At 40.2% G+C, this 25,956-nt stretch overlaps 1 protein-coding gene across 21 annotated transcripts in view; it reads right to left on the reverse strand.

Annotated features, from left to right (window-relative positions):
• Positions 1 to 25,956, reverse strand: part of EPB41L2 (erythrocyte membrane protein band 4.1 like 2) — a 2,741,769-nt gene that overhangs the window by 271,630 nt on the left and 2,444,183 nt on the right. For 14 of the 21 annotated variants that reach the window (XM_044064516.1, XM_044064497.1, XM_044064502.1 and 11 more), the window contains 2 exons: positions 4,180 to 4,236; positions 3,446 to 3,982 (listed from right to left, as the gene is read on the reverse strand). The exons of 1 other annotated variant lie outside the window; for it this stretch is intronic. In XM_044064516.1, the coding sequence (XP_043920451.1) occupies positions 3,446 to 3,982; positions 4,180 to 4,236 (594 nt within the window). The remainder of the gene's footprint in view (positions 1 to 3,445; positions 3,983 to 4,179; positions 4,237 to 25,956) is intronic. 6 more of the 21 variants (XM_044064509.1, XM_044064526.1, XM_044064534.1 and 3 more) reach the window with 2 other exon arrangements.

Genomic DNA, 25,956 nt, shown 5'->3' on the forward strand with positions numbered 1-25,956 from the left:
CAGGTGCTAACACAAGGGAGAATAGCCTAAGCCAGTAATACTGAAACTACTGGAAAAAGTAAATGATGGCTGCTGTACACAACTACCCCAAAAGAATAGTACACTGAGCAAAAATGTCAATCTGATCCACAACTGACACCCTGAAAATGACAGAGGAGGATGACCAAGACCACCATGGCCAGATGGAGTAATGGGTTGTCCTGCAATGGGATATGCTGAGCAGGAATATCAAAATCCTGTAAGCTGTTCACCAATATCTGAATCACCATTGTGAAGGCTTAAGGCAACGATATCATGGTATCAATACGGTGCCACACAGCAGACTAGGCAACAAAACTGCTTGCACTAGTGCAGAAAACAGAGGAAAAAGAGGGGAAAGAAGACATCTGGTGGTACTGAGATTCCAGCCAATGTTCTTCCTTGTCTCAAGATGGAAGTCTTCTAGCAAAATGAACCAATCAAAACAGACCCCCCTTCAAGGGTCAGTTTACTTGAAGATTTTTCAAACAAAGGGAACCATGTAAGATATCTTCTAATGGAAAAAGGGAACCTGGTTTCAAAGCAGTTGCCTGTCACTTTTTAATATTTTTTCCAGTACTCATCAACAGTAAAACTGACATCAGTTTACAGAAGAAAAGGAAGTTTTAAGCAAAAATCTATTAACTGCATTAAGAAAATGTAAAACTAACACTTTTTTTTATTTTTTATATCAGTCCAATAAACTGTATTACCATCACATCTGTGTTCCAGTGTCTTTGTTCTTTTTGTTTCAAAATATGTATTTGTTGACTGTGTAAAAACTACAATGAACCTTTAGAGCTGCCAGTGAAAATAGAACATCTATTACAAAGACAGCTGTCGGTTCACAAAATTGGCACAAGAAGAGGCAGTAGCACTGAGCTACTGTTCCCTAACAAAACTGCAAGGCTCAAGACTTCAAGCCCCAACATTTTACGAATTAAACTGAGTTAAAAATAAAAGGTAGAATGTCACTGTTATACGTTTTCAATTTTTTTTTTATTTTTTTGCTTTGTCCCCTGCGCCCATATTACTGATACATACTAATTTTGAGATCACTGGTTCCCTTGGAGTATGGGGACATTCCAAAGCAATGCAATTTTGAAACCAGCTTGTATCTAAAACATTCACACCTTCAACTCAGAGGATGACGTGGAATTTCAACAGGTTCCTCTGATCTACAACAATCTGAAAACATTGCCTGGTTTAGAGCAAAGGTTAAATGAAGCTAAACAGAAAGGATGCCTATTTATACTCCATTCTGTTGATATGGCAGTGTGGTGTGCATGTCTCTGGTTGTAATCCAAGTTAGGGAATACATCCAGGCTGAAGAAGAGTTGGGTCAGGGGTCAGAAACTCAGGACTTTTCTGAAATTCCATACTTCCTAAGGGAAATCAGCGTTGCATACTAAATCATTACCAGTATCATTGTGGAGATTAATAACCCAGCTGACTCATCTTACCCATGATTACAGCAGGTAGTAATGTGTAGCACTGCTAAATGGCACATGGAAGAAAACAAGCCAAGAACAAGACAGTTGATCAGATTCCTACACTCATCCTTACTAGGAAAGAATCTCTCCTCCAAATGAACAAGTTTAAACAGAGCTATAATGACCCATCTGTTTTCTACCTGGTAGGTTCAAAGATTACATTTAGGAGAAGTCATAGCAGCTACAAGAAACAGAGAGGGAAGCTTCCTGCAATGTCTAACTCAAAGTCTCCAAATTTTCCATAAAAAGTGATGAATAGCCAACATCATCATTAGCAATATTTGACACAAATGGCCTACAGAAGTTGAGATATATATATATATACACACACACACACACACACACACACACACATATATATATATATATATATATATATATATATATATATATATATGCTAGATCATGCCTATACAATGTTCAAATTTCTTTTTGGACTTGTAGTTATATCTAGGGGAGTGTCCTGCTGCCCCATTTTCCATAGTAATGGTTTTTATTTTTATTTACACCCTCCCCCCAGGAAAAAAAAAAAAAAAAAAAAAACTTGGTCAAACAGGACAAAAGCAGCATAGATGTATTTTGGGGCAGGAAGGAAAATAGCCTTCTTACTCTCCTACATTCTGCTCGGGTGGGGAAGTACCTCATGATACACTTTCTCCACCGTAAAGTACTGAAAAGTTGACAAACTATTTTGGAATGTAAAATAAATATGTTAATCTGTTAGTACTTAAAGTTATTTGCTGACAGCTATATGCACATGAACGGGAGAGGCGATAAACAACCATGTATACATGCACTCTCACTAATTTCCTGAAGAACAATTTTCACCGACATTCTCATTACCCCCCCCCCCGCGAAAAAAACAAACAAAAAAAAAAAACAATAATAATAAAAATAAAGCAAGAAAGGCAGTGTGCCTTTTCAAGAAGTTCTATACTCCCAACATCTTTCTGTGAACTACATTTTCTGGACAAAAACTGACAAGTACTTTTTATAAATTATCCATTTTTAATACTTATTCCCCATCTAAATTCAGAATTCACCACGTCTGATTAGCAAGAATAAAATCTACTACAACTTTCAAGTTTTTTCCTTTCCCCAATCAAGTTTCAGGATGACAGCTTGCTACTTCTGACTTGCTTGTTATCTTCTTCAGACATTAACGTATTGAATAATTAATCAAGTATTGGTACATAAAGTTTAAGCACATGCTACGGATACAATTTCTAAGAGGAAAAAAATTCTAAATGTTCCACTGACTGAAAAATGCTACAGCATCAGTACTTAAGGAAATACAATGCAAGTGAAATATGTAACAAAAGCTAATACGGCATTTCTGAAATGATTCCCTGCATTTGTGTGTTCAGGCCTGTTTTTCCAAGCAAACAATTTACAAGCCTCAGAATTTCATGAGGTACCCTCATACCTCATTTTAACAAGTACTACCCATGCAGAGGCCTGAAATATCATTCTATTAAAATATACTTCAAAACTGAATAATTAAAGCTGATGCACTACTGAGCATCTAATGCAAGAAGAATGCCCTACAGCAACATATTCACTACAATATGACTCACACACATGACAAAATACAGTTAAACACTAGCACAAGACAGACAGACAGACATCTGGACAATTAAGATGTAAATAACATAGACATGAATATTTTCTAAATGAATAAAAACTGAGAAAATATCACTAAAAATTAATGGAAAATAATGCTAAGAGCTTCAACGTCATTAAAGTTGCTAGAAACCAAGACTGAAGAAAGCAGAGAATGCACTTATCCTTCCAAAAGAAGGGACTAAGAAAGTGACACTTACTCACTTCTCAAAGTCCAAACACTGAGTAGAAGATATGCAAATATTTAAGAAATGAAAAAACCAGCAATAAAATGCAACACAATCTACTTTCCCAGGAAATTTCACAATTACCTCTGTATACTGAATAATATGTATCGAATCATCAGTTTCATGGTGCAGCATGACACCGTTAACTTGAGGGTGCTCCTCTTTTTGGTGCTGTTCAGTTTTTTTCACTTGTTTATCCATCAAATCTTCCATTTTTTCCTGTACTTCATTTTGAAACACTAGTTCTTTGTTTAACACGTTTTCACTGTTTACCAGTATGGCTCTAGTTCCTTGTATAGTATCTGTTCTTGGGCTTTTTCCAGGCTCTTCATTCTGTGTCATATCTTCATTTTCTTCTTCTTCCTTTATTGTATTCTCTGCCAGCTTAGTCTGTGTATGGTATTCACCCCCTTCCTCTCCTTCACTTTCATTGCTGCTGTCAGAGGATGAGGTTGAGTCTTTTCTCCCACACACCTCTCCTTGTGGTGCTAGCTGTTTAACTTCTTTCTCTCCTCCTGGTATTAATTTGGGCATCCCTTCAGTCTCAACATTAACCACTGTTTCCAATGGCAGATCCTCTGCTTTCTTCTTCACCTCAGGTTTCTGATTTTCATCTGAAATCTACATAAAATGGATGGGGAAAATAAATATGTGTATATGCAAATAAAGAAAACAAAGCATGGCAGAAATTAAATGATGATGGGATCATATCATGGACAAAAAAAAGCAAAGATGGCTACTGAAAATGAAACACGGAGGTGATCAAATTGCTCAGAGGCAGCTTTAACATAATGTTCAATAATAAAGTAGGGGAACACCTTAACGATATTGTCTGCAGACCCTGTGGTAGTTTCCTCTGCTTGATCAGCAATATTCTGTAAATCAAAAGAAATTAATAAAACAAACATAAAACACAAACTGTACACAAAACTTAAACATAAAAATAGAAATGTGCAAAGCCTGCAAAATAAGAAGCAACAGAGACACGTCCTCCAGCAACACTTATGGCACAAAGTAAAAACAAACAAACAAAAAACATAAACCCAATAGTATAGGCTGTCATAAACATATGTTAGTCATTTAAGCTGCATTTTTACTTAGGTTTTGTCTTTTTATTCATGATATAACAAAAAATACAACTTGCGTAAAAAAAAAAAAAGTAGAGGGGAAAGGAAAGAAATAAAATATCAGAACAATCCCATATGCACACACTCATAGAAAATACATGTAAAGGATACATAACATGTAATTAAATCAAGAAAAATTACAAAATATATTCATAACTGAAAATCAATAAAAATACAAATGTGTCACACTGATTCTTTACAAATGTTGTTGTGTCTTTCGGCTTTTCCCGGTTAGGGGTCGCCACAGCGGAACTCCGGTCCGCTAATGATTGGCAGTTGATTTTTACGTGCTGAGTTGCCGGCCCTAACGCACAACCTTCAACGAAGGTACACACTGATTCACATAATTGTTTGGTGTGTGCCATTCCAGCTATACTGGCCAATGAAAAGAGTGCATAAATAAAACATTTAAAGTTCTAATCATAAGATGATGCACCTTTCTCAGTAGTGCAAACACCTTTCACACACACATCCAGTAACTAACTGTCCTCCCCACTGCATACAGCTTGTTTATGCAAAGTGCCCAACACCCTCAAATGGCAAGTCTTGCAACTCTGATCTTCCTGCTGATCCCATACACCCATCCCTTTTCCTGACTGAAGGCTTCCGCCTACCCTGTTCTGGTTTGAATGTAGTACTGTAAAGTAATAAGAGTTTGATTTTGTACAGATGTATGCACACAGTAGACAATATAACAGTGAATACACTAGGTTAATAAAAAAAGGTTTACAGGTAGTTATTTTCAATCAGACCACCACTTATTTTAATTAGAAAGCAATTACTCTTTCTTACTCATTTACGGTGGGCATATTAAATTCTCTCAGACTCTAAAAACAGTCCACAAATACTAAACGTTTATACACTTTACTACATAAAAATATAACTTTTATCTACTGTAAAATAAAAAAAACACTATTCAAATGAAGTGGTAAATTGTGTGCATTTGGTCTGCATATGGAACATCTGCAGTCACCTGACAGGACAATTAAAAAAGCTACTTCCAACTTTGCCATTTAAACGTCATCAGCATCATTATTCACTCATAATAAAAATACATTCTGTAATGGCTAGCAAAGCTAGTAACAGGTTGACTGGCACTTAAACTCCCATAACAAAAAAATATAACACACACTAGTGAATGTTTCTGAACATGTGGAGCAGCCTGCAACTACTAAAACTGTTGTTTCTGGGAATCCTGTGCCACGAGGTTTCCACTGAAAAGACACAGGTTCAGAAAAAAAGAAGATACCAAAATGAAAATAAAATAAATAAGCAAAGTAAATGTGCTCTAAGTTTTACGAAGTATACTAATACTGTAAACTTACTGGATTAGCAGGCAAAATGAGTTTTACCCTACAGCAAGCATCCTCAGTTCTTCAAACCCCTATCAATAAACTGCAGTGTTGCTGAAAATTTTATATTTCTTTTTAAAGGAAAGAAACATCTTTAAATTTCATAATATAAATAAACAATGACTATAACTAAACTACACTGAGCAATATAGTGTAGGGTAATCAATGGCAATCTATATTCAGTTTTGGGCATTAGTACGTCTTTAGCAAAAGCTAGGTATTTTATTTCTGAGACCACTGGTTAAGGCATGGCCATTTGGGACAGTTAAGTTGATGATGAGGTTTTTGGAAGTCTTTGTGGGGTCCTCAAGATCATAATGCCAGATTTCAATGTATTGAAGAGTAAGTTTTTTTTTCTGTTGTTAAGAGCTGAGACACTATCTTGCAATTCCTGTAGTAGTGAACTTAAGTTTCTTACTAGACTTCATGGAGGAGTTTTTCATCAGCATACATGATTATGTTAAGGTTAAAGAAGTCGTAGGTAAAGTCATTAAATAAATAGTGACAGAAGCAGTGAACCAAGCCCTGTTCCTTGGAGGATGCCTGCATTTAAAATACCACTGGAAGAGAGTTGTCTACCTGCGCTGACCTTAAGGGACATCTTTTGTAGACAAACCACTAAAACTGTGGTGTGTCTGAAGTGGAGTCTGCCCAGCTTATGGAGTAGCAGTTCATGACTGATGGTCTCAAAGGCTCTGGTCATGTTAATGAAGAGGCCCCCCTGTTAACTAGGATTCATCTGTGTTGTTGAGAATGGTACTTTTGGCAGTGATTAGGGTGGTAATTTTGAAAGCCATTTTGGGCATCACATAGAGGATCATATTTGTTTATGTTGTCAAAAATTTTATTAAGTGGACACACATTAGTGATAGGTCTGAAATCTTTATAGTAGGGCAGGCTGAACTTTCTTAGGAAGAGGAATTATTACAACATGCTTGAGTGCTTTGTGAGATATGCCAGAGGTGAGAGAAAGACTATATATAAAAGTAAGTGGTCTTATGGCATGCTTTGAGGAATGAGGGGTGACATTTGGAGAATGATGTTCCAGGAGTATCATCTAATAAAGAGAACCATGCTAGTCTATTTTAACCTTACCACTTAAACAGAAACAGGCTTCCCAGGCTGCAAGTGTACATAGTTGTGAAGACTGTGGTTGTGAAGACCGGGTACTGTCAGTTATTTCTGTTGCTGGAATGAGGTTAGGGAAATGTTTTGTGATTTCTTGGATTGTTTCAAGTAGGAAATTTCTGTAGGAATTTGCAAAGTTGGGTGTGTCAATTTTAGGGTAATAGCTGGAAGTTTTTTTTACTGTTAGTTATACCACCAGTTACTGATTTCAGTTCAGACAAAAATTGTTTGGGTTTTTTGGTTAATACTTCCTTTTTTTCCTCCGGTATGATGCTTTAGCAGCATTTGTTGTTATTCATGGCTGTTTTCTTAACTTCAAGAAGGCATCATGCAAATGCAAGTTTGCTAGCAGTTTCCAATGCTTCTATAAGCTTAGTCTCTGACAGTGAAAAACTTTCTAAACTCAGGAGTCATCCAATGAGATTGTTGCCCTCTCAGTTACTTTTGGGAAATATGGGGTTTGGTAGGGGGGTAGTAAGCTCAGGAGTAGGACTGGTATCACTCAATACAATTAGCTTACAAAAGAGGTGGTATAGTTTTGAGGTAGCTAGATTAGGATCATTTACATTATATAATGGAGACCAGTAAATACTCTAACTGGCTATTTGGGAGTGGGGATTTAGATCACTGAATGCATCTATATACAAGGGTATTTGGTAGCTTTTTACAAACGTTGAAAGGCCACAGGGTCTTGAATGAAAACAACTCTGATTATTCGTTCTTTTGACTACATTTTTCATCTCTGCCCTATGTAGTAAGTCTAAGTTTGCATTCTGTCCTGTCTTTGGGTTTGGTTTTGAGGGTTGAGAACTACTTGGTCTAAGCTGTGTACCATGAGTAGTTTATTATGGGGTTGGAAGAGAGGGTAGCGGAGATTTATATTGAAATTACCTAGTATAATAGTGTTTCTTGGCATTCTTGTGGGTAAGACATATTGGGGTAGCTGTTCAAGAATAGTCACTGAAAAGGGAGGGGACATATGACCTGACAGTACTAGTTCTTTAAGGATCCAGTCCTGTTTTTTTTGTTGTTTTTTGATGGTAGTGGGGTAAATAGTAGTAGCAGTAGCATTCTGGATTGTGACACTGGGGATATGAAGGAAAATAGCCACACTCCACCAACATGTTTATATTCTGGTCTGTTGCTGAACAATATGGTGCAGTTTGAATTTATAAATTGGGTTTGGCACTGTGTCCTTTAACCAGGTTTCAGTTATATCAATTATATGAGGCTGTTGTACCTCTCATCCTGGAAACATCAAAAATCTGGACAAAGGCCCATGAAAAATAGGTACAAATCTGTATGCTGATTAACACAAATTTGCATACATAATTATGTAACCTCACCCACATCTGTGAAATTGTGGGATACCAACTTTCAAACACAAACGGAACAGACCACCAAAATATGGCCCCGACCCTGTAAGTAAATAGTAACCATTTTTTTTAATGTGTAGCAATTATGTTCACTGAGAAGGGGGAAGATGATGAACCTTAGGATTTTGTTTTTTGTGACTTGCTGTATGTGGGTTTTGTGGTAAAAGTAGGGCAATTTAATGATAAACAATATTCTAATCTTAGCAAAATAATAATATAATTTGCTAGGACCTCCAAAAGTCATTCTCCATGGCCTACTGATCAGTGGGCATAGCTAGAGTTTGTGTCACCCGGGGCTGTGTTTGAGTTTGCTGTCCTTCCCCCTCACAAAATCATGATCAAATGGGGCCCCCAATGCAGCCATTCTAATGTCCCATTACCTGACTGTTTTGCCCCATTTACCATAAACACTGTAATGTGCATACTGGTTTACTTCCACAATGATTACTTGGATTTCATTTAAAACTTTTAGTTTATATTTTATAGCACAAACACTAATAGACATCTGCTAAACAAAGCAATACAGTCTCACAATGAAAACAGACTTAGCATTAAAACTTCTCTGCCCTTGAAAGTAAATTCAAATTCATTGAAAAAGCATTGAAACCCCCATTCAAAGAAAATGCATCTGGCCAGTGGTGGATAAAGATTACCTTTGGGCTGTTTTCAAATCATAAGCCCCTTGCACACAAAACATACATGTGTTCTTTGATGCACCTTCCTGACTGTTTTAAATTATATTCCTTGTATAATACAGCACACTTGTTAGGGTGTGTTTTGAACATTTTTCCAGTAAGCAATGAAACAAAATGCATGAACCAATAATGACAAAACTGCCCAATTCAGAACATTTCTATCATAAAAGTCTACAATAACTACTACAATCCACCATAATCAGTAAATTTGCACAATCTCTGCAGAAGTAAAAGTAATTTAAAGAATTCCACATTAAAGAGATCTGTAACTAATGAAGAGGTTGCGGCTAGCAAACAACATCTATTTCATTGTTTCATCTACAAATAAAGTGCATGTTGCCCTTGAGAATAAATGGTCTATGTTGCATTAAAAAAATAAACTAGTAACATTACAATAGGGAATGGCTGACAAACTGATAACTGAATCAGGTTAACAGTTACTATGCATCTCCCATAAAGAGGACATTCTAAGGATTGCAGCACCCACCCACTTTAAAAGTATAACACAGTACAGTATCAACAATCCATCTACATACTGTGGGAGTAGAACCCACAGCCTTCTGCATCAAAAGCAAGTATTGTACCTGTTGTGCTACTAACAATACAAACAGACTTGGCATAAGTAGCAGTAAATTTCTTCCCCCCGTGAAGAACTATGGAGCACAATAAATCTGGAAAAAAACAACATTTATGGGGGGGGGGTCAAAGGCCCAAAGCCAGGGACACATTTTAAATGTTGCTTGTATAATATTAGAAAAGCTGCTAGAATAAAATGTTTTGTGTTACCATGCATTTCCTGAAAGATAGGAAGACTGAAACTTAAATGGCTATCATTATTTAGTGAATTTAGTTCTCACTAATTTGCTAGAAAACCGCAAATTTTAAGAGGAACAGACTAAAGAGCCAAACATTTCAAACCGTGAACAAAAGTGGTGTTGTGGATAGGGAATTTAGGCCCTTGCTCCTTGTACCTAAGGTACAGGGTTAGAGTCTGAGTAACACTAACCACCAGGGATACTTAACTGGGGCACTGCAAACATACACTGACACACACACACACACACACACACACACACACACACACACACACACACACACACACACACACACACACACTCCATTTGGGCCCAGCTATGCAACTTACAGCAGATAAAATGAACAGTTAATCGGCCAAAAAGGGTGTGAATAAGATACACACACAGTTCTGTTCTAACTAGTGCTGCATAATGCCACTCAGCAGCATTATTTAGCATGCATATCAGATAATTTTTATTCTTTTTTCTTACCTGGAGGCTGGACACAAGGGCGTACTCTGCAAGACTTAAATTATGCACATCTGCTGTCATTGCTGTTATATTTCCCATCAAATAGTTCAAAATATCTGACGGAGTCTAACAGGCAGTAGCTGATGTCATCACACATGCCCCTGTAGGTGGGTGATGCATGGTGACATCAGTCATAAATGGTAATACAAAAAAAAAAAATATATATATATATATATATATATATATATATATATATATATATATATATATATATATATAAAATCTAAAAAAATTGGGAATTTAAAGGGGCCACTCGGGAATTTGTGGCACCCCATCACTTTGCCCTCAAAACCAGTAAATATCAAGGAATTTGGTATGGTTGAGAAGTGCTGAGTATTTAGTAAAGCTCCCACACCTTTCCACATATTCCTACTGCTACAAATGTTTAAGAAAGCTATATTTAATTTTCATTTGCTGTTTAGGGTTTGGTTGGGGTGGGTGGGTGGGGACTGATAGCAGTAGGACCACAATTAGAACCAATATCACCTGACAGAATTTGTTTCAGAAAGTAGTAGTACAGTTTTGAAATAGTTTGTTTTAATATGGAGAAAGGGTTTAACTCCTCTATAAGGAAGTGGTCAAGGTATAGAGAAGACAGTAATACAGACATAATTTAACCAAGATAAAAATGAAGTAGTATTAAAAAAAAAAGTTCTAAGCTTATTTCCCACCTTTCCTATAACTAGTCTAGTTCAGATACACACTTGCTGCATCCAGGACTGTTTTGTAAGTTTCTGAGCCTCCCAGACCTTTCTGTGTTGGAGGAAAGTCTTCTAGCTTATCACTGGGAGTGGTAAGCACTAGGCAGCCTATCTACCACAAGAGGAGTGTTTTCTGGCACAGAAATTCTAGTTTATTGACAGTTTTTCCATCCCTTTCAACTTTCTGGTTTAAAAGCCCAGGTTTGCACTTGTTTAAGCTCCGTGGATCCAGTTTTTGCATCCTGCAGACTACAAGAGCAACAGGAAGGAGAAAGAGATACTCTCAGTGTCTCCATTTTGATTTTTTTTTCATAATTTACTGCTCTCTGCACTTGTTTTTTGTCATTTTTAACTTATCTGCATTTATTTAAACTGCAGTTGCCTTAATATTGCTACACATGCAAGTGTGCTAGCTTGTACTGCATTTAATAAGTTTTTGCTACTGTTTTAACTGCTTTTCTGCAAACCCCTCTCAAAAAAAAGTTCTAAGCTTGTTTCCTGCCTTTCCTGCAACTTGTCTAGTCCAGATAAAGATCTGCTGTATCCAGGACTGTTTTGTAAGTTTCTGAGCCCCACCCCCAAGACCTTTCTGTGCTGGAGGGAAGCCTTCTAGCTTATCAGTGAGAGTGGTAAGCACTAGGTAGCCCATCTACCACAAGAGGAGTAATTTCTGGTCCAGAAATTGTTTATTGGTCATTGGAGCAATTTTCCATCCCTTTCAACTTTCAGGTTTAAAAGCCCGTGTTTGTGCAGCGGCGCTCAGCTGAGGTAAACGATTACGGCTGCCAGAAAGTCTGCTCTTTAATTTTCCCCTTAGAATGTGGTTGTTCTTTTACTTTTTGTGCATCAATTAACTTAATCAGCTAGCACTTTAACAGGCTATTGTAGCATTTATTGTATCACACAAGTGCTATCACCACTAGCTGTTCCTACGCAGTAATATCACCAGTACTTATTAGTTATAACCACCCCTCCTGGTATGATTGTAGGACAATTTCCTTTGCTTTCTCCTGCTAACCTGGTGCACTTGGGCATTCTGAGGCAGTGTGGCAACTGTCTAATGTACACAGACAACCCTCTCCTCTTACCTCCCAACACTCACACCTGTGAGAGATGCACTTATTTCATCAAACTGGAAGCAGTGCACGCTCCAACCAAGACCGGACTAGCTGGTCAAGAGGAGAAGGTCAACACCTGCAACTCACTACATACAACACACAGCCCTCCAAAACATCAACCATCACAACCTGCACACAGAACCACAAACCATACGCCCACCTTCGTGGAGCCTCTCAAAATTTACCCAAACAACAGAGACCCCCGAGACAGAAACACACTCGACCACCACAACATAACACCATCCCCAGAACACATAGCTCATCACCACAGTGTGCCCCTCAACCCACGCCTTTAAGGCAAAATACTTTGCCCAATGTACTAATCATAGGAGACTCAATTGTGAGGCATACTGAAGTTCCACTCACTAGGCTGAACAAGGAGAAGGTGACAGTCAGTTGTCTATCAGGTGCCAGGATCCGCCACATAACACATGCACTCAGGTCACTCCACAAGTGCAAATATGACTCAGTCATTGTCCATGTGGGTGTGAATGACCTGAGACATACCTCCCTGGCCTACATGAAAAGAGATGTGATGGAACTCTCAGATTATGTGGCCCAGGCATGTATGACCCTAGCCCTGAGAAGTACTCTACCGTCACCCAGAAAATGACTGACTTCAACAACTGGCTAAGTTTCTGGTGTCACTCTAATGGGATCCAGTATCTGTCTGCCTGGGATGACATGATCGATAGACCTCGATGCTTTGCCAGAGATGGCCTGCATCTGTCACCCCCTGGGATTCCAGGTACTGGCCAAGGTTCTTCCCACCCCTATAGTGCCTTTTTTAGCTAGTGTTCCAAAGACCAAAATTCCACTGTAACAGCTACAAACAAATACAATCTTGAGGGTCATGCGGCTCAATGCTAGAAGTCTAACTCTAAAGATGCACTCGCTCAAAGCTCTCCTCAAAATGGAGAATGTCGACATATGTGCTGTAATGGAGACCTGGTTTAAAGAGCCGGAAAGCACCCCTGCACTCCCAGGCTACAACTCATTCCATACCTTTTGGCCCCAGAATACATCCGGAAGCTCCAAAGGTGATGGTGTCTCCATATTCTTAAAGAATATACATATGTCTAGACTGGTAGCCCAGAACAATACATCCGAGATACTTCAGGTACAACCAACACTGGGTAAGATGGCAATACAAGTCATAGCTTGCTACAGAACTCCAAACATATCCTTAGACTCTCACAGCAAGTTCCTAAGCACCCTGGAATCTATCAAGGTCCAACCCAATACTCCATACTGGGAGATTACAACTACCCTTCCATCAACTGGGAAAATTATTCACGTACCAATGTACAGGCCCAACGCTTTCTGGAATTTATCAATTCCAATCCCCTGGACCAGCTCATTCTGACCCCCCCACTTGAGGAAATAACATCATTGACCTGGTTATCACCAACATGGGAGACAGTTGCTCCACACCTACAGTCAATTCCTCCCTGGTTAAATCTGACCACAAACTGATCACCATGGAAATCTCCATCTCACCTACACCTCCTGCTAAGGTGAACACACTGAAAAAAAACAGAGGTGGCTAACTTCTCGACACCCATACCAATGGAAAATAGCTGCATGACTGCCGAATCATACACCAATGCACTATACGAGCATGTACACAAATGCATGGACCTTGTCATACCAAACAGAACCAAGACGCTCTCCTCCAAAAAAGGAAGCCAATCTGGTGGTCCCCAGCCATGAATAAACTCTACAACAGAAGGAAGAAACTGTTGCAGAAAAAAAATGAAGTCACAAGACTGGAAAACCTCCATTATCAGTCTCAACAAAAAGCTGAGATCCCTTAGCAAATCCTCTAAAGTCAGCTATGAAGGCAGACTTGTGGCTGACACCAAAAACAACCACAAAGCCTTCTATAGCTATATCAAAAACCTTAAAGGAAATATCCAGATTTGCTCTGAGTTATTGCACAATGGCACCTCCTATACTGAGCCAACAGATGTAGCCAACATACCCCCCAAAGGCCCTATCACAATACCAGAAGAAAGCCTGATACCCACCATTTCTGTGGCACATGTAAAAGCTGTATAGTCCAAAGCCAAGAATACAGCGTCCATGGGAACTGATAATATCCCCAGCTGCAACCTACATGAGCTACAAAACTAACTGGCACCACATCTGTGTTCCCTGTTCAATCACAGTCTTACCTCAGCCTATGTCCCTAACAAATGGCACACTGCTACAGTCATCCTACTCCATAAATGGGAGCAACTACAGACCCAGGGAACTATCACCCCATTAGCCTGATGAGTCTGGTATGCAAAGCTATGGAGGGCATCATCATGGACCTGCTTAACAAAGATACAGGCAATCTCCAAACTTTTGACCCCACACAGTTTGGCTTTGTCAAGGGGGGGTCCTGCCTGCTGAACCTGGTTTACTACTTCGAGGCTTTACTACTTTGAGGCAGTCACCAAGGCTGTGGATGAGGGTAAGGCAGTGCAAACAGCCTACCTCGATCTGGCCAAGGCCTTTGATACCATTCCCCACTCAAGTATCACTGATAAACTCACCAAACTAGGCATCAATCCTTGCATCACTAGGTGGGTTGCAAATTGGCTCACAGACAGGACCCACAGAGTGAAAGTTACAGATTCCAAGTCAGACTGTCTACCAGTCATGAGTGGAGCCCTACAGAGCTTGGTCCTGGGCACTCTCCTGTTTGGCATCTACTTCTCAGAAGTCCAGGCCAACACAGGATGACTCTGGCTGACCACGTTCACCGATTACTGCAAGCTAGGAGTCATTATCAACTCCCCAAGTGATGCAAACATCCTACAAAAGGGCCTCTCTTCAAGACCAATGACTGGTGTTGGGACCATGGCCTGAAGCTTAATGCCAAAAAAATGCGTTATCATCCCCTTTGGAAAAAACTCAGTTCCCACGAATTACCACGTTGATGGGAGCCCACTGAACACTGAAGGGGCCATAAGAGATCTGGGCACCCAGGTCACCAGCCACCTCACCTTCGACCACCACATTGCACTGTGGTCAGAAGGTTTTTCTATGGGGCACATCTTATAACCAAAGCTTTCGCATCCAGGAAGAAAGAGGTCATCATCCCTCATTAGACCAGTCATCGAATATAACACCCCATTTGGCATGTACCTGACTAGACACCTACAACAGCTGGACAGGCCACAAAAGTACCTCACAAAAAGGATCCTAGGCCTTAAACACATGTCCTACATGGACAGACTCAAGAAACTTCAGCTGTTCTCAGTCTCTTATAGTCGACTTAGAGGTGATCTCTGCTTGACTTACAAAGCCAAGTCCGACCCAGCCCTACTTGAAATGATACACCTAAAGAAATACCAATCCATGATGCCACACGCTCAAGAGATCACAACCTCATTACCACAATTAACAGAACATGCTGGAGGGACAGGTTCATCTCCCAAAGACTGCCCATACTCTGGAAAAAGCTTCCCATTCATGTCAAACATAGCACCTCAATAGCCCTCTTCAAGAGTGGATGGGTAACAGAAAGTTCACTCCAGGGATCATTCCAGTTACCCTATTGGATAGGGGCACTGTGAACTAACATTTGGGGGTCACGGTGCCTGGGTAATTTATTTGGGCTAGGCTTGTAAAGGCTCCAGGGACCATTAGCCTAGTACACACCTATGAACTGCTAGAACTGCTGCTGTGCAGGTTACAATCTTGACTGAAAATTAAACCCAGGCAGTGAATATCAACAGCTAGAACCATGCAAACAAATACCCAAGTATAGACATCCATGCATAAACATGTGAACAATCACACATTCGTGCACCCATGCACATAAACACATACTTCTATACACACAAAATATTTATGTACAGATGTGTGTATGTGTATAAATACACACACAAACACACATACACACACACACACACACACACACACACACACACACACACTTATATCAAATCCCCTCCTTTCAACTGAGGAAAAGGTATAAGACAAAAGCTAAGGATAAAGATATAAGGAATGAGGCAATGTAAAGACTGAATAAATTAATTGGGTGTAGATTTAAATAAACCAATCCAAAAATAGGTTCAGTGAAGGAACAAGGCTGGAAGCTCTGGAATAAGGTGATAAAAATGTCTAGCACATGACGCAGGTGAAGTAGTTTAACATAAAAAAGTGGTGAAAGGTCTTATATAGGCTGATACAAATTTATAAGTAAATGTAAAGGGATGGAAAGGGTTTTAGAAGATATTAATATCATAGTGATAGTTATAGCTGAAAACAAACTAAAATGCAACACAGTTCCACCCGCAGATGAAAGAGGAAATTCCAAGTACAAAAGCAGAAACTGTTTGCACAACCTTATTTCCATTTCACGTGTTATCATGCAAGAAGTGAAACACGGTGTCTAGTCTGTTGAAATTTGCATAAACGAGCACTAAATCTGAAGGGAAAGTATCACTGGAAACAGTAATATTGAACTAGACTCCCTGTTCATGGCGGTTAGGTTGAGATGTACATGGTTAGAAGCCACAGAGTTGCTTCAACAGATTCCACTGGAAAAAAATAAGGAAAAAGAATGTCAAAAACTGGAATAAGAACACTAGTACAAGGTCAAGATTATCAAGATGGAGTCTGACCTCAAGTAATGCTATCTCTGTTGAATCCAGAGCTCAAAGCCAGACTGGACAAGATCCTTTTGATCTCAAAGCTGGACAGCCAAGGCTGGTATTAAGTCTTCATAAAACTGACCAGGATAAAACAGTCAAGGTTGCAAACATAGGAAAGTCAAGACAGAATCTGATCAAAGGTGGTGTTCTTGACATAAGGTCTATCCAGCAGTCAAGAAAGATCAGTCTGAAGGATCCTGGAGTTTGACATTAGACCCAGAACAGAGGATGAAGTCATCAAGGTGGTCAACACCAAGTATTTTGATCTCAAACAGCAAAGGTTTGCTGTTCCACCAAGAGTTGAATGTGAAATCAATATGGAGGGTGAAACTAAGGGCACTGACATTTAAAAGCAACATTTGATTTATGACCTATAAGAGAGGTTAAGGACAAGAATGAGGTCAATGCTAATGGTATCGACAACTAACAATAAACACATGATATTCATAGCAAAGCAGACATCAAACTCTTATTATGTTGGCATTGGAGAGAGGCTGAAGTAATACCTGAAATGGACAAACGTTTGGCCACAACTGACATCAAAGACTGTGCAAGGCTGGTGAGGGGGTCAAAGTGACCACATAATCAATTCAGCTTGATACCAATAAAACTATTAACAAACAAAGTATAAATAATAAGGAAAACAAATGGTCTAACAAGACAAGGCCTGTACAGGAGATTACAGGTACTGTATAATGTTTGCAACTGAAAATGTCAATATGGTTTGCTGTCATTTATATAAATGTGTGATTGCCTGCGTCATAAGTGAAAATTCAATAAAGATGTTTCTTGGTTAAAAAAAAAAAAAAAAAAAAAGGGAAAACAGAAACGGTTAAAGATCTGAGGTTGTGTGGGCAATCAAAGTTACTTTCAAGTTTTCAAGTACTAAAAAGGGCATGTGAAAAGATTTTTTATAACAAAGACATACTGTTGTCAACTGCCCAGAGAAAACGGTGTACTAAGAAAACTAACAAAAACTGGTATGGCATGCAAATAAGAACACTGTTCATGACAAGGGTTACTGACTGAATAAAACTTGCAAATACTAACCATGAGAAAGAAGAATCACCTGTCAGAATGACTAGAAAACAAGATTAAAGGATTTTACATAAAACTCACCAGAAAGGAAAGTAAAACACTTAAAATACACTAAAATAAAGGCAGTGGCCTGTGGCTGTTTTCAGATGGGACTGCATCTTATGTATAGCACTAGATATCTTAGAAGAGCCCACAGTTACACACAGTGCTATGGTTAAAAGGGCAGGGTCCAGGAAGTCTATTTAAGTTTTAGATGCCAAATAAGTTCCGTTAGCCTGAGGCATGAAGACGATAAAGAAAATACTCCCAATTACAGATCTATTTTTAAGCTTGCAGTTGTTAGAAACATTACCTGAAAAGTCAAAAAGAGAACAGCCAGCCCAAAGTGGTGTATGAAAAGCAGTTTTAATGTGGCAACAAACAGACCGGTTTCGGCAAGAATTACACAGCTTTCCTCAGTGTGAGGTAGGCTATGTATTTCTTGCCGAAACCGGTCTGCTTGTTGCCACATTCAAACTGTTTTTCATACACCACTTTGGGCTGGCTTTTCTCTTTTTGACTTTGAAACCAATTTTGTTGTCGTGCCCTTGCCGTACTTGCTGAGGCTGTTTGTTGAGAAACATTACTTGCCCACTCTTGTTAGGGCCATGGCAGCAACATCTTTTCAGGTGTCACTGTCAAGGTTTCATTTGGACTGTGAAAGGGGAGCAAAAAAACAAGCAGATTCCAGAGTTTGATGAGATTTCTAGAAGACATTCTAATAGGTAGTAGCTTTGATAACACAGTACCTTATGTTTAAGTGGTACCATGCAGCCAAAATTGGAGGAAATTATGTGGGAAAACTAACATGGGTGAAACCCAGTCAGTGTATAAACCCCTAATAGAGACTGGCACTATGGTAACTTCAAAAAACCGCTGATAGAGTCTAAAATACATTAGAAGGCCAACTGTTGGGGATTACAAAAAAGAGAGAGAGAAATGTACTTCTGAAGAGAAGTCAAATGGAAAAAAGTGATATGTCACATGGTAGTTCCAGTGGCCTAGCATAGTCCATGATATTCTTTTTTCAGGCATTTGAACATAAAATGAAAAGAGGGAGGATAATACAGTTTATTTTTCTTGGCCAGGCATCGCTAATTATCTGAGCAGTGCCAAAATGTTGGCGATATTAACCAACACAGAGGCGAGCTTTATGTCACACTTGTTAACTTGCTTGTGGAAGTACTATGGGGTAATGGAGGTAAAAACACTCCGTACACCCCCTCAAAAAATGATCTGGTGTAAATGTTCAGTTTACACTTAAACTCATGCTAACTGCACCTGCAGACCAGTTCAAATGCAAGTGGGACATGTATCTGCTCCAGCCATCTCCTCTGTCTATAGACAGGTACCTCAAGAATCCCAGTTTTGTTATCTTTCAAGTTATGGTATGGTCACAGGATGTGTGGGCCCCTTGATTTAATTAATGAAGAATGGGAGGGTGAATGTGACTCCTACGAGGAGTCCATTGTACAGTATATAGGTTCATAGGTTCATAGGTTCATACTAGGCTATCTGCCCAAGGGCATTTAAGCCTAGCATATATATTGGCTGTGCGCACCCCTTTAGTTTGAATAAAAACTATGCCTATCATTTTGCTGTGCCTCTGTCAAGCAGTGACGCTGAAGTAATCCCTGGGGTATAATCATGGTTAAGAATAAAACACCTATATGTCTTAGTATACCTTCTAGCTCAGAAACTACTCCATTGTCTTGAAACAGCACATAACATTCCTGAATTTTACCCTTCAAATGTCTGATGTAACTGAAGAAAGCCATATTATTGTTTTTGACTTTGACAGCAAAGTTTGTATCACAGTTTATCTGTGCGCGGGCTAATAAAGATTTGTGAAGGTGCTTAGCGCTAAGACTGAAGGAAACTTGTATGTTTCATGAGAATTAATCATGGTTAAGAATAAAACACCTACTCCTGCATTCTCTATGGCATTTTGTCAACAATTTCATTCAGCAAACAGGAGATGAGTAAGTGTACAGTTATGAAGTAAAAGGGGGAGGGGGTCTTATTTCTATAACACAGCCATACATGTTGACATCCACAACTCATCTGTCCTAGTCATAGTTTCCAAGAAGAAGATGGGCTTGATTTCCTATGAAAAAATAACAAATTAGCCTTAAACTGGAAAGTCAAAACTACATACAGCCTTCAGTGGGCAGGATTTAATTTTAAGGATGTGACAAGACAGCCAAGAGGTGGAAGTGTGGCACTTAAATTGCTTCCCTTCATGAGCTGTAGGAGTATACAATTCTTGCAGAATGAAAGGGGGGCTTTTCACTTTTGGAATTACTCTGAGTTTTGAATGCCAAACCCTGATCTGCAATATATAACATTAAGTATCCTGTTTTTTGCTTATTTTTACGAGTTATTTATAGCACTTTTATTGTCTGCTACATACTTTTCTAGCTAGTTTCACTGTGTGTGAGGTATTAAATGAAAATTTTCTACATTTGTTAACCACCTTTTTGGTTTGTTTGTTCTGATCTGGCATCCTGTTCTTACACTTGGTGGCTTTGCAGTTGCCTGCCCCTACTGTAAATTTGATCTGGGACACTCCTCCCAGTCTATTGTCATTAGCTCATTCTACCTAATCCAGGGAGAACATTTGAGAAGGCCAACCCACTTAGTTCTTAACCTTGAGTTATCTTCTGCTCCTCCATATTCCCATCCATTCTAAGCTTGTTTCCTGCCTTTCCTGTAAGTAGTGTAATCCAGATACAGATTTGCTGTATCAGGACTGTTTGTAAGCTTCAGAGCCCCCACTGCTTAGCTAAGGTTACACTATTCCCGGTGCCATAAAGTCTGCTCTTCAAAGTTTCTCTTAGAACTAGCCAGTTCTTTTAGTTTTAGCACTCAAATCTGTTTCTTTGAGCTCAGCACTTGTTCAGAACTCGTAAGCACTAAATAAGCTACAAATTACGACAGCACTCAACTTTTCTCACTTGTCTAGATGAAAACAGGTTTTAGTACTTAATAAATAAGCACCTATCCAGGCATGTCTAAGGGTCAGCTCCCAGTGCTTTCTCCTGTCTACCTGATGAATCTGGCATCTTGGGGCAATGCAGCAATTGCTGCATGTACACAGACAACCCTCTCCTCCTACCACACAACATTACAACCTGTGAGAGATGCACTTATATAGCCAAACTGGAAGCAATGCTCTCTTCACCCAGGACTGGAATAGACAGTCAAGAGGACAGGGTAAACACTTGCACCACACCACACTCATCACATAGTCCCTAAAGACCTACACCACCAAAACACACACACAGAAACACAAAACAAACACCTACATTCGCAGAGGCTCTCAATAAATATCTGCCCAAGCAACAGGGACATCCAAAGCAGAAATGCAAGCAGCCTCCACACCCCCCAACCGAACCCAAATGACACATAGCCCGCAAACTCAGTGTACCACTGAACAACAGCCCATAAGGCATAACAACGTACCTAAGACTCTAGTCACAGGTGACTCTATAGTCAGGCACACTGATGTTCCACTCACCAGGCTAAACAAGGAGAAAGTTACTGTCCGCTCCCTATCGGGTGCCAGGATCTGCCACATACACACACTCGGGTTACTCTACAACAAGTACAAATATGACTCTGTCATTGTCCATGTTGGTGTGAATGACCTGAGACATACCTCCCTGGACTACATGAAGAGAGACATGAAGGAGCTGTCCGATCTTGTAGCCCGGTCATGTATGACCCTAGCCCTGAGTAGCATCCTGCCATCACCCAGAATGATACCACAGTACAAGGACAAAATGATTGACTTCAACAATTGGCTAAGCTACTGGTGTCATTCTAAGGGGATCCAGTTATCTGCCTGGGATGAAATGATTGACAGACCACGATGCTTTGCCAGAGATGGCCTGCACCTGTTGCCCTTGGGATTCCGGATACTAGCTAAGGCTCTTGCCACCCCCATAATGTCTTTTTTAGGCAAGGTTCAAATGACAAACTCACCACCGTAACAGGTACAAGCAAGCAAAATCTGAGGGTAATGCTACTCAGTGCTAGAATTCTAAACCTCAAAATGCACTCACTTGAGGCACTCCTTAAAATGGAGAACATCGACATCTGTGCAGTGACAGAGACCTGGTTCAAGGCTCCAGTGAGCACCCCTACATTACCAGGCTATAATTCATACCACACCTTTCGGACACCTAACCTGGACTGAAATACTAAAGGTGGAGGCATGTGTCCATATTCATTAAGGATACCCACACCTCCAGGCTAGTTGCTCAGCATAATGCATCAGAGATTATCCAAGTGCAACTAACTCTGGGCAAGACTGCAATTCAAATTGTAGTTTGCTACAGAGCCCCCACCATGCCCCAGGATTCCCACTCCTTATTTCTTGATAAACTGGAAAATATTAGCGTACAGCCTAACACCCTAATAATAGGCGATTTCAACTACCCCACCATTAACTGGGAAAACTATTTATGTGCCAACTCTTTAGCTCAACGTTTTCTGGAATTAATAAATTCCAACGTCTTGGATCAACTTATCCACACCCCCACCAGGGGCAGCAATGTCCTACACCTGGTCATTACTAACATGGGCAAGCGGTGTTCCACACCAGGGGTCAATTCCTCGTTGGTCAGATCCGACCACATGCTAATCACCCTAGACATCTACATCCGGCCCCCACCCCCCATTAGGGAAACCACTGTAAAAAATTTCTCCAAAGCCAACTTCCCACTTCTTAAGACAGAAGTGGCAAACTTCGCGACACCCATGCAGACGGACAACAGAGGTACAACTGCTGAATCTTACAAAAATGCACTTTATAAGCACTTACACGAGTGCATGGATTGTGCAATCCCTAACAGAACCAAGATGCTATTCTCCAAAAAAAGGAAACCAATCTGGTGGTTCCCTGCCATGAACAACAGAAGAAAGAAACTGTTGCAAAAAAGAGTAAAATCCCATGATTGGAGGAACTCCTTTGGTCAGCGCCTCAGTAAAAAGCTGAGATCCCTCATAAAATCCTCCAAAGCTAGTTATGAAAACAAAATTGCCACTGATTCTAAAGACAACCACAAAGCATTTTATAGCTATGTCAAGAATCTCAATGGCAACACTCAGATCTTCTCTGAGTTACAGCACAATGGCACTAAATATACAGAACCAACTGATATTGCCAACATCCTGGCGGTTAGGTTCAATGTCAACTTAACCCACCTCTCACCTCCTAAAGGGTCCATCTCTATACAGGAAGAATGCAAAGTTCCTGTAATCATGGCTGCACAGGTAAAAACCACACTCTCCAAAGCCAAGAACACAGCATCCATGGGACCTGACAACATCCCAGGCTGCGTTCTACATGAACTACAGAACAATCTGGCACCCCACCTAAGTACCATGTTCAATCATAGCCTCACCTCTGGCTTTGTGCTCACTGAATGGTGCACAGTGACAGTTATCCCACTCGACAAAGGGGGAGCCACCAAGGACCCCAGGAACTACTGCCCCATTAGCCTGATGAGCCTGGTCTGTAAGGCTATGGAACGTACCATCATGAAACTTATAAACAATGACATTGGTAATCTCCAAACTCTGGACCCCACCCAGTTCGGGTTTGTAAAAGCCAGATCATGTCTCCTAAATCTGACAGACTTCTTTGAAGCGGTCACCAAAGCCACAGATGAGGGTAAGGTGGTTCACACAGCCTATCTAGATCTCGCCAAGGCTTTCAACACCATCCCTCACTCTGGAATTATACATAAACTCTCTAAATTAGGTATAAATCCCTATGTCACAAGATGGGTTGCCAACTGGCTCACTGAGAGAATCCACACTGTGAAAGTAGCAGACTCCAAATCCAACTTCAGACCAGTGACAAGTGGAGTACCACAGGGTTCAGTCCTCACCTGTTTGGTATCTACTTTTCTGAAGTACAGGCTAACACAGAAGGTCTTTGGCTAATGAAGTTCACAGATGACTGCAAACTAGGAGCCATAATCAAAACTCCAATGATGTGGACATCCTACAAAAGGGCCTCACTGAGACAGATGCCTGGTGTCAAAGCCATGGCCTCAAGCTAAATGCCAAAAAGTGCATTGTCATCCCTTTCGGTAAAAACTCTGTACCCATGAACTACCACATAGGCGGTACTCTACTTAACACCGAAAGTGTGATAAGAGAGTTTGGGACACAGGTGGACAGCAGTCTCTCCTTTGATAATCACATTGCCACAGTAGTCAGGAAATCCTTCTACGTGGCACACCTCATCAGAAAAGGTTTCTCATCCAGGAAAAAAAGAGGTAATTGTTCCCCGCAACTCGTCACTCAGACCCATTATAGAATACAATGCTCCTTTTGATATGTACTTCACAAGACATCTACAACAACTAGAAAGGCCGCAGAAATACCTCACAAAGAGGATTACCAGCCTCAAACAGATGGCCTACGCAGACCGCCTCAAAAAACTCCAGCTTTACTCTGTCGCAGATCGCGCATGCTCCACTTAAAGAAATCCCAATCTCACCAAGCTATACACTCTAGGGACCTAAACCTTGTCATCACAATACACAGAACATGCTGGAGGGATAGATTCCTGTCCCAGAGACTTCCCATACTCTGGAACAAACTACCTATCTATATCAAACAAAGCTCCTCATTAGCACTCTTCAAGAAAAATCTTGATGATTTGATGGGAGATAGGAAATTCACCCCGGGGATCACTTCTGTGGCTCTGCTCGACAGGGGCACAGGAAAATAATTTTCTTGGGTAGCGAAAGCCAGGGTACCTTTTTGGCTAGGCTTATATAGGCCCTAGGGCCAACAGCCTAGTACCTACCTATGAACCTATAACCTCCCACATGGAAAGGGTCTCCACTGAACTAGAGTCCTTATGTACTAAGAAGCATCACTGAGTTGCTATCCCTAGTTTTCTTATCTGCATCCTCTGTGACATCAAAGTGCACCTAGCCCTTTGGAAATTTATCTTTGTTGCTATGTGCAGTAGCTTTTCAGCAGCAGACCAGTTCAGTGTGTGAGAAAACGAGATTTTTATTCAGTTCCTAGGAAACCAATGATGCTTGGAACCTGGTCAAGGGAAGTAGCTAAATTATGGCCCAAAGGGTGGGAGTGGCTGAAGTGCAAACTATTTTGCCACAGAAGTCCAAGGATCTCAGAACAGGAAATGTTAATGGGTAAACAGTGCCAGACAGATTATAATGGAGTACTGCAGTCCTTCTCTACATAACAGAAGAATTTACCTGCTCAAAACAGTCTTCCTTCTCAAAGTCAGAGACCCAGAATCAAGGTATTTCCAGACAGGAATCACTGCATTACAGAGGACAGCAGTGGGACCTAACCACATTTCCACATTTGGTTGCTTCATGTATGCAATGAAGATTTTTCTTAGAGCCAGGTATAAATTTTATTGCCAGTCAACACTGGTCTTTTTCAAATTCTAAGCCTTTCCAAATAGGGGTCTTTTGGTAGAAAATGGAGAAGCAGGCCAACATTTTCTGGTCTGTTACTGACAAAGATTCCAAAGCTCTACGACTCTGTTGATGAAAAAGACAAGAACTTACAGAATGTATGGGACTGACAATTGAGCTGCCTGGTAATCAACAAGTCCAGGGGATACACAAAGGGGACATGAGATGGGATGAGCCCACTTCAAAGTTTTGCCTATAGTGGCATGCTCCAGTTACCCAAATACACCCACAAGAGTAAGATCAGTAATCTTGCAGACAACAAGACCAAAAGCAGTTTTCCAAAGCCTAAAGAGGAAGATGACAATTAAACGCCAGTTTAATATGACTAGCATGTGAACCAAAATCCCTGTAAAGAGGGCATGTGCAATACATAAATCTGAGAAATGAGTGCTGTGGGAGTGATTTCTGACCTGAATAAATGCATAGAGATTCTAGATGCTAAGTACTCAACCACTACTACTGCTTTAAGATAGCAGAACAGTGAGAAATAGTGTCTGTGGACCTAAACTAATGACCCAGCTCATTGGGGTGTTCAGTGTGAAGCCTATTCTTGGGTGTGGATGGTG

Source organism: Protopterus annectens, chromosome 1.part0 (genome assembly GCF_019279795.1).
Source record: "Protopterus annectens isolate FY-2018-M chromosome 1.part0, PAN1.0, whole genome shotgun sequence".
Classification (NCBI taxonomy): Eukaryota; Metazoa; Chordata; order Ceratodontiformes; family Protopteridae; genus Protopterus; species Protopterus annectens.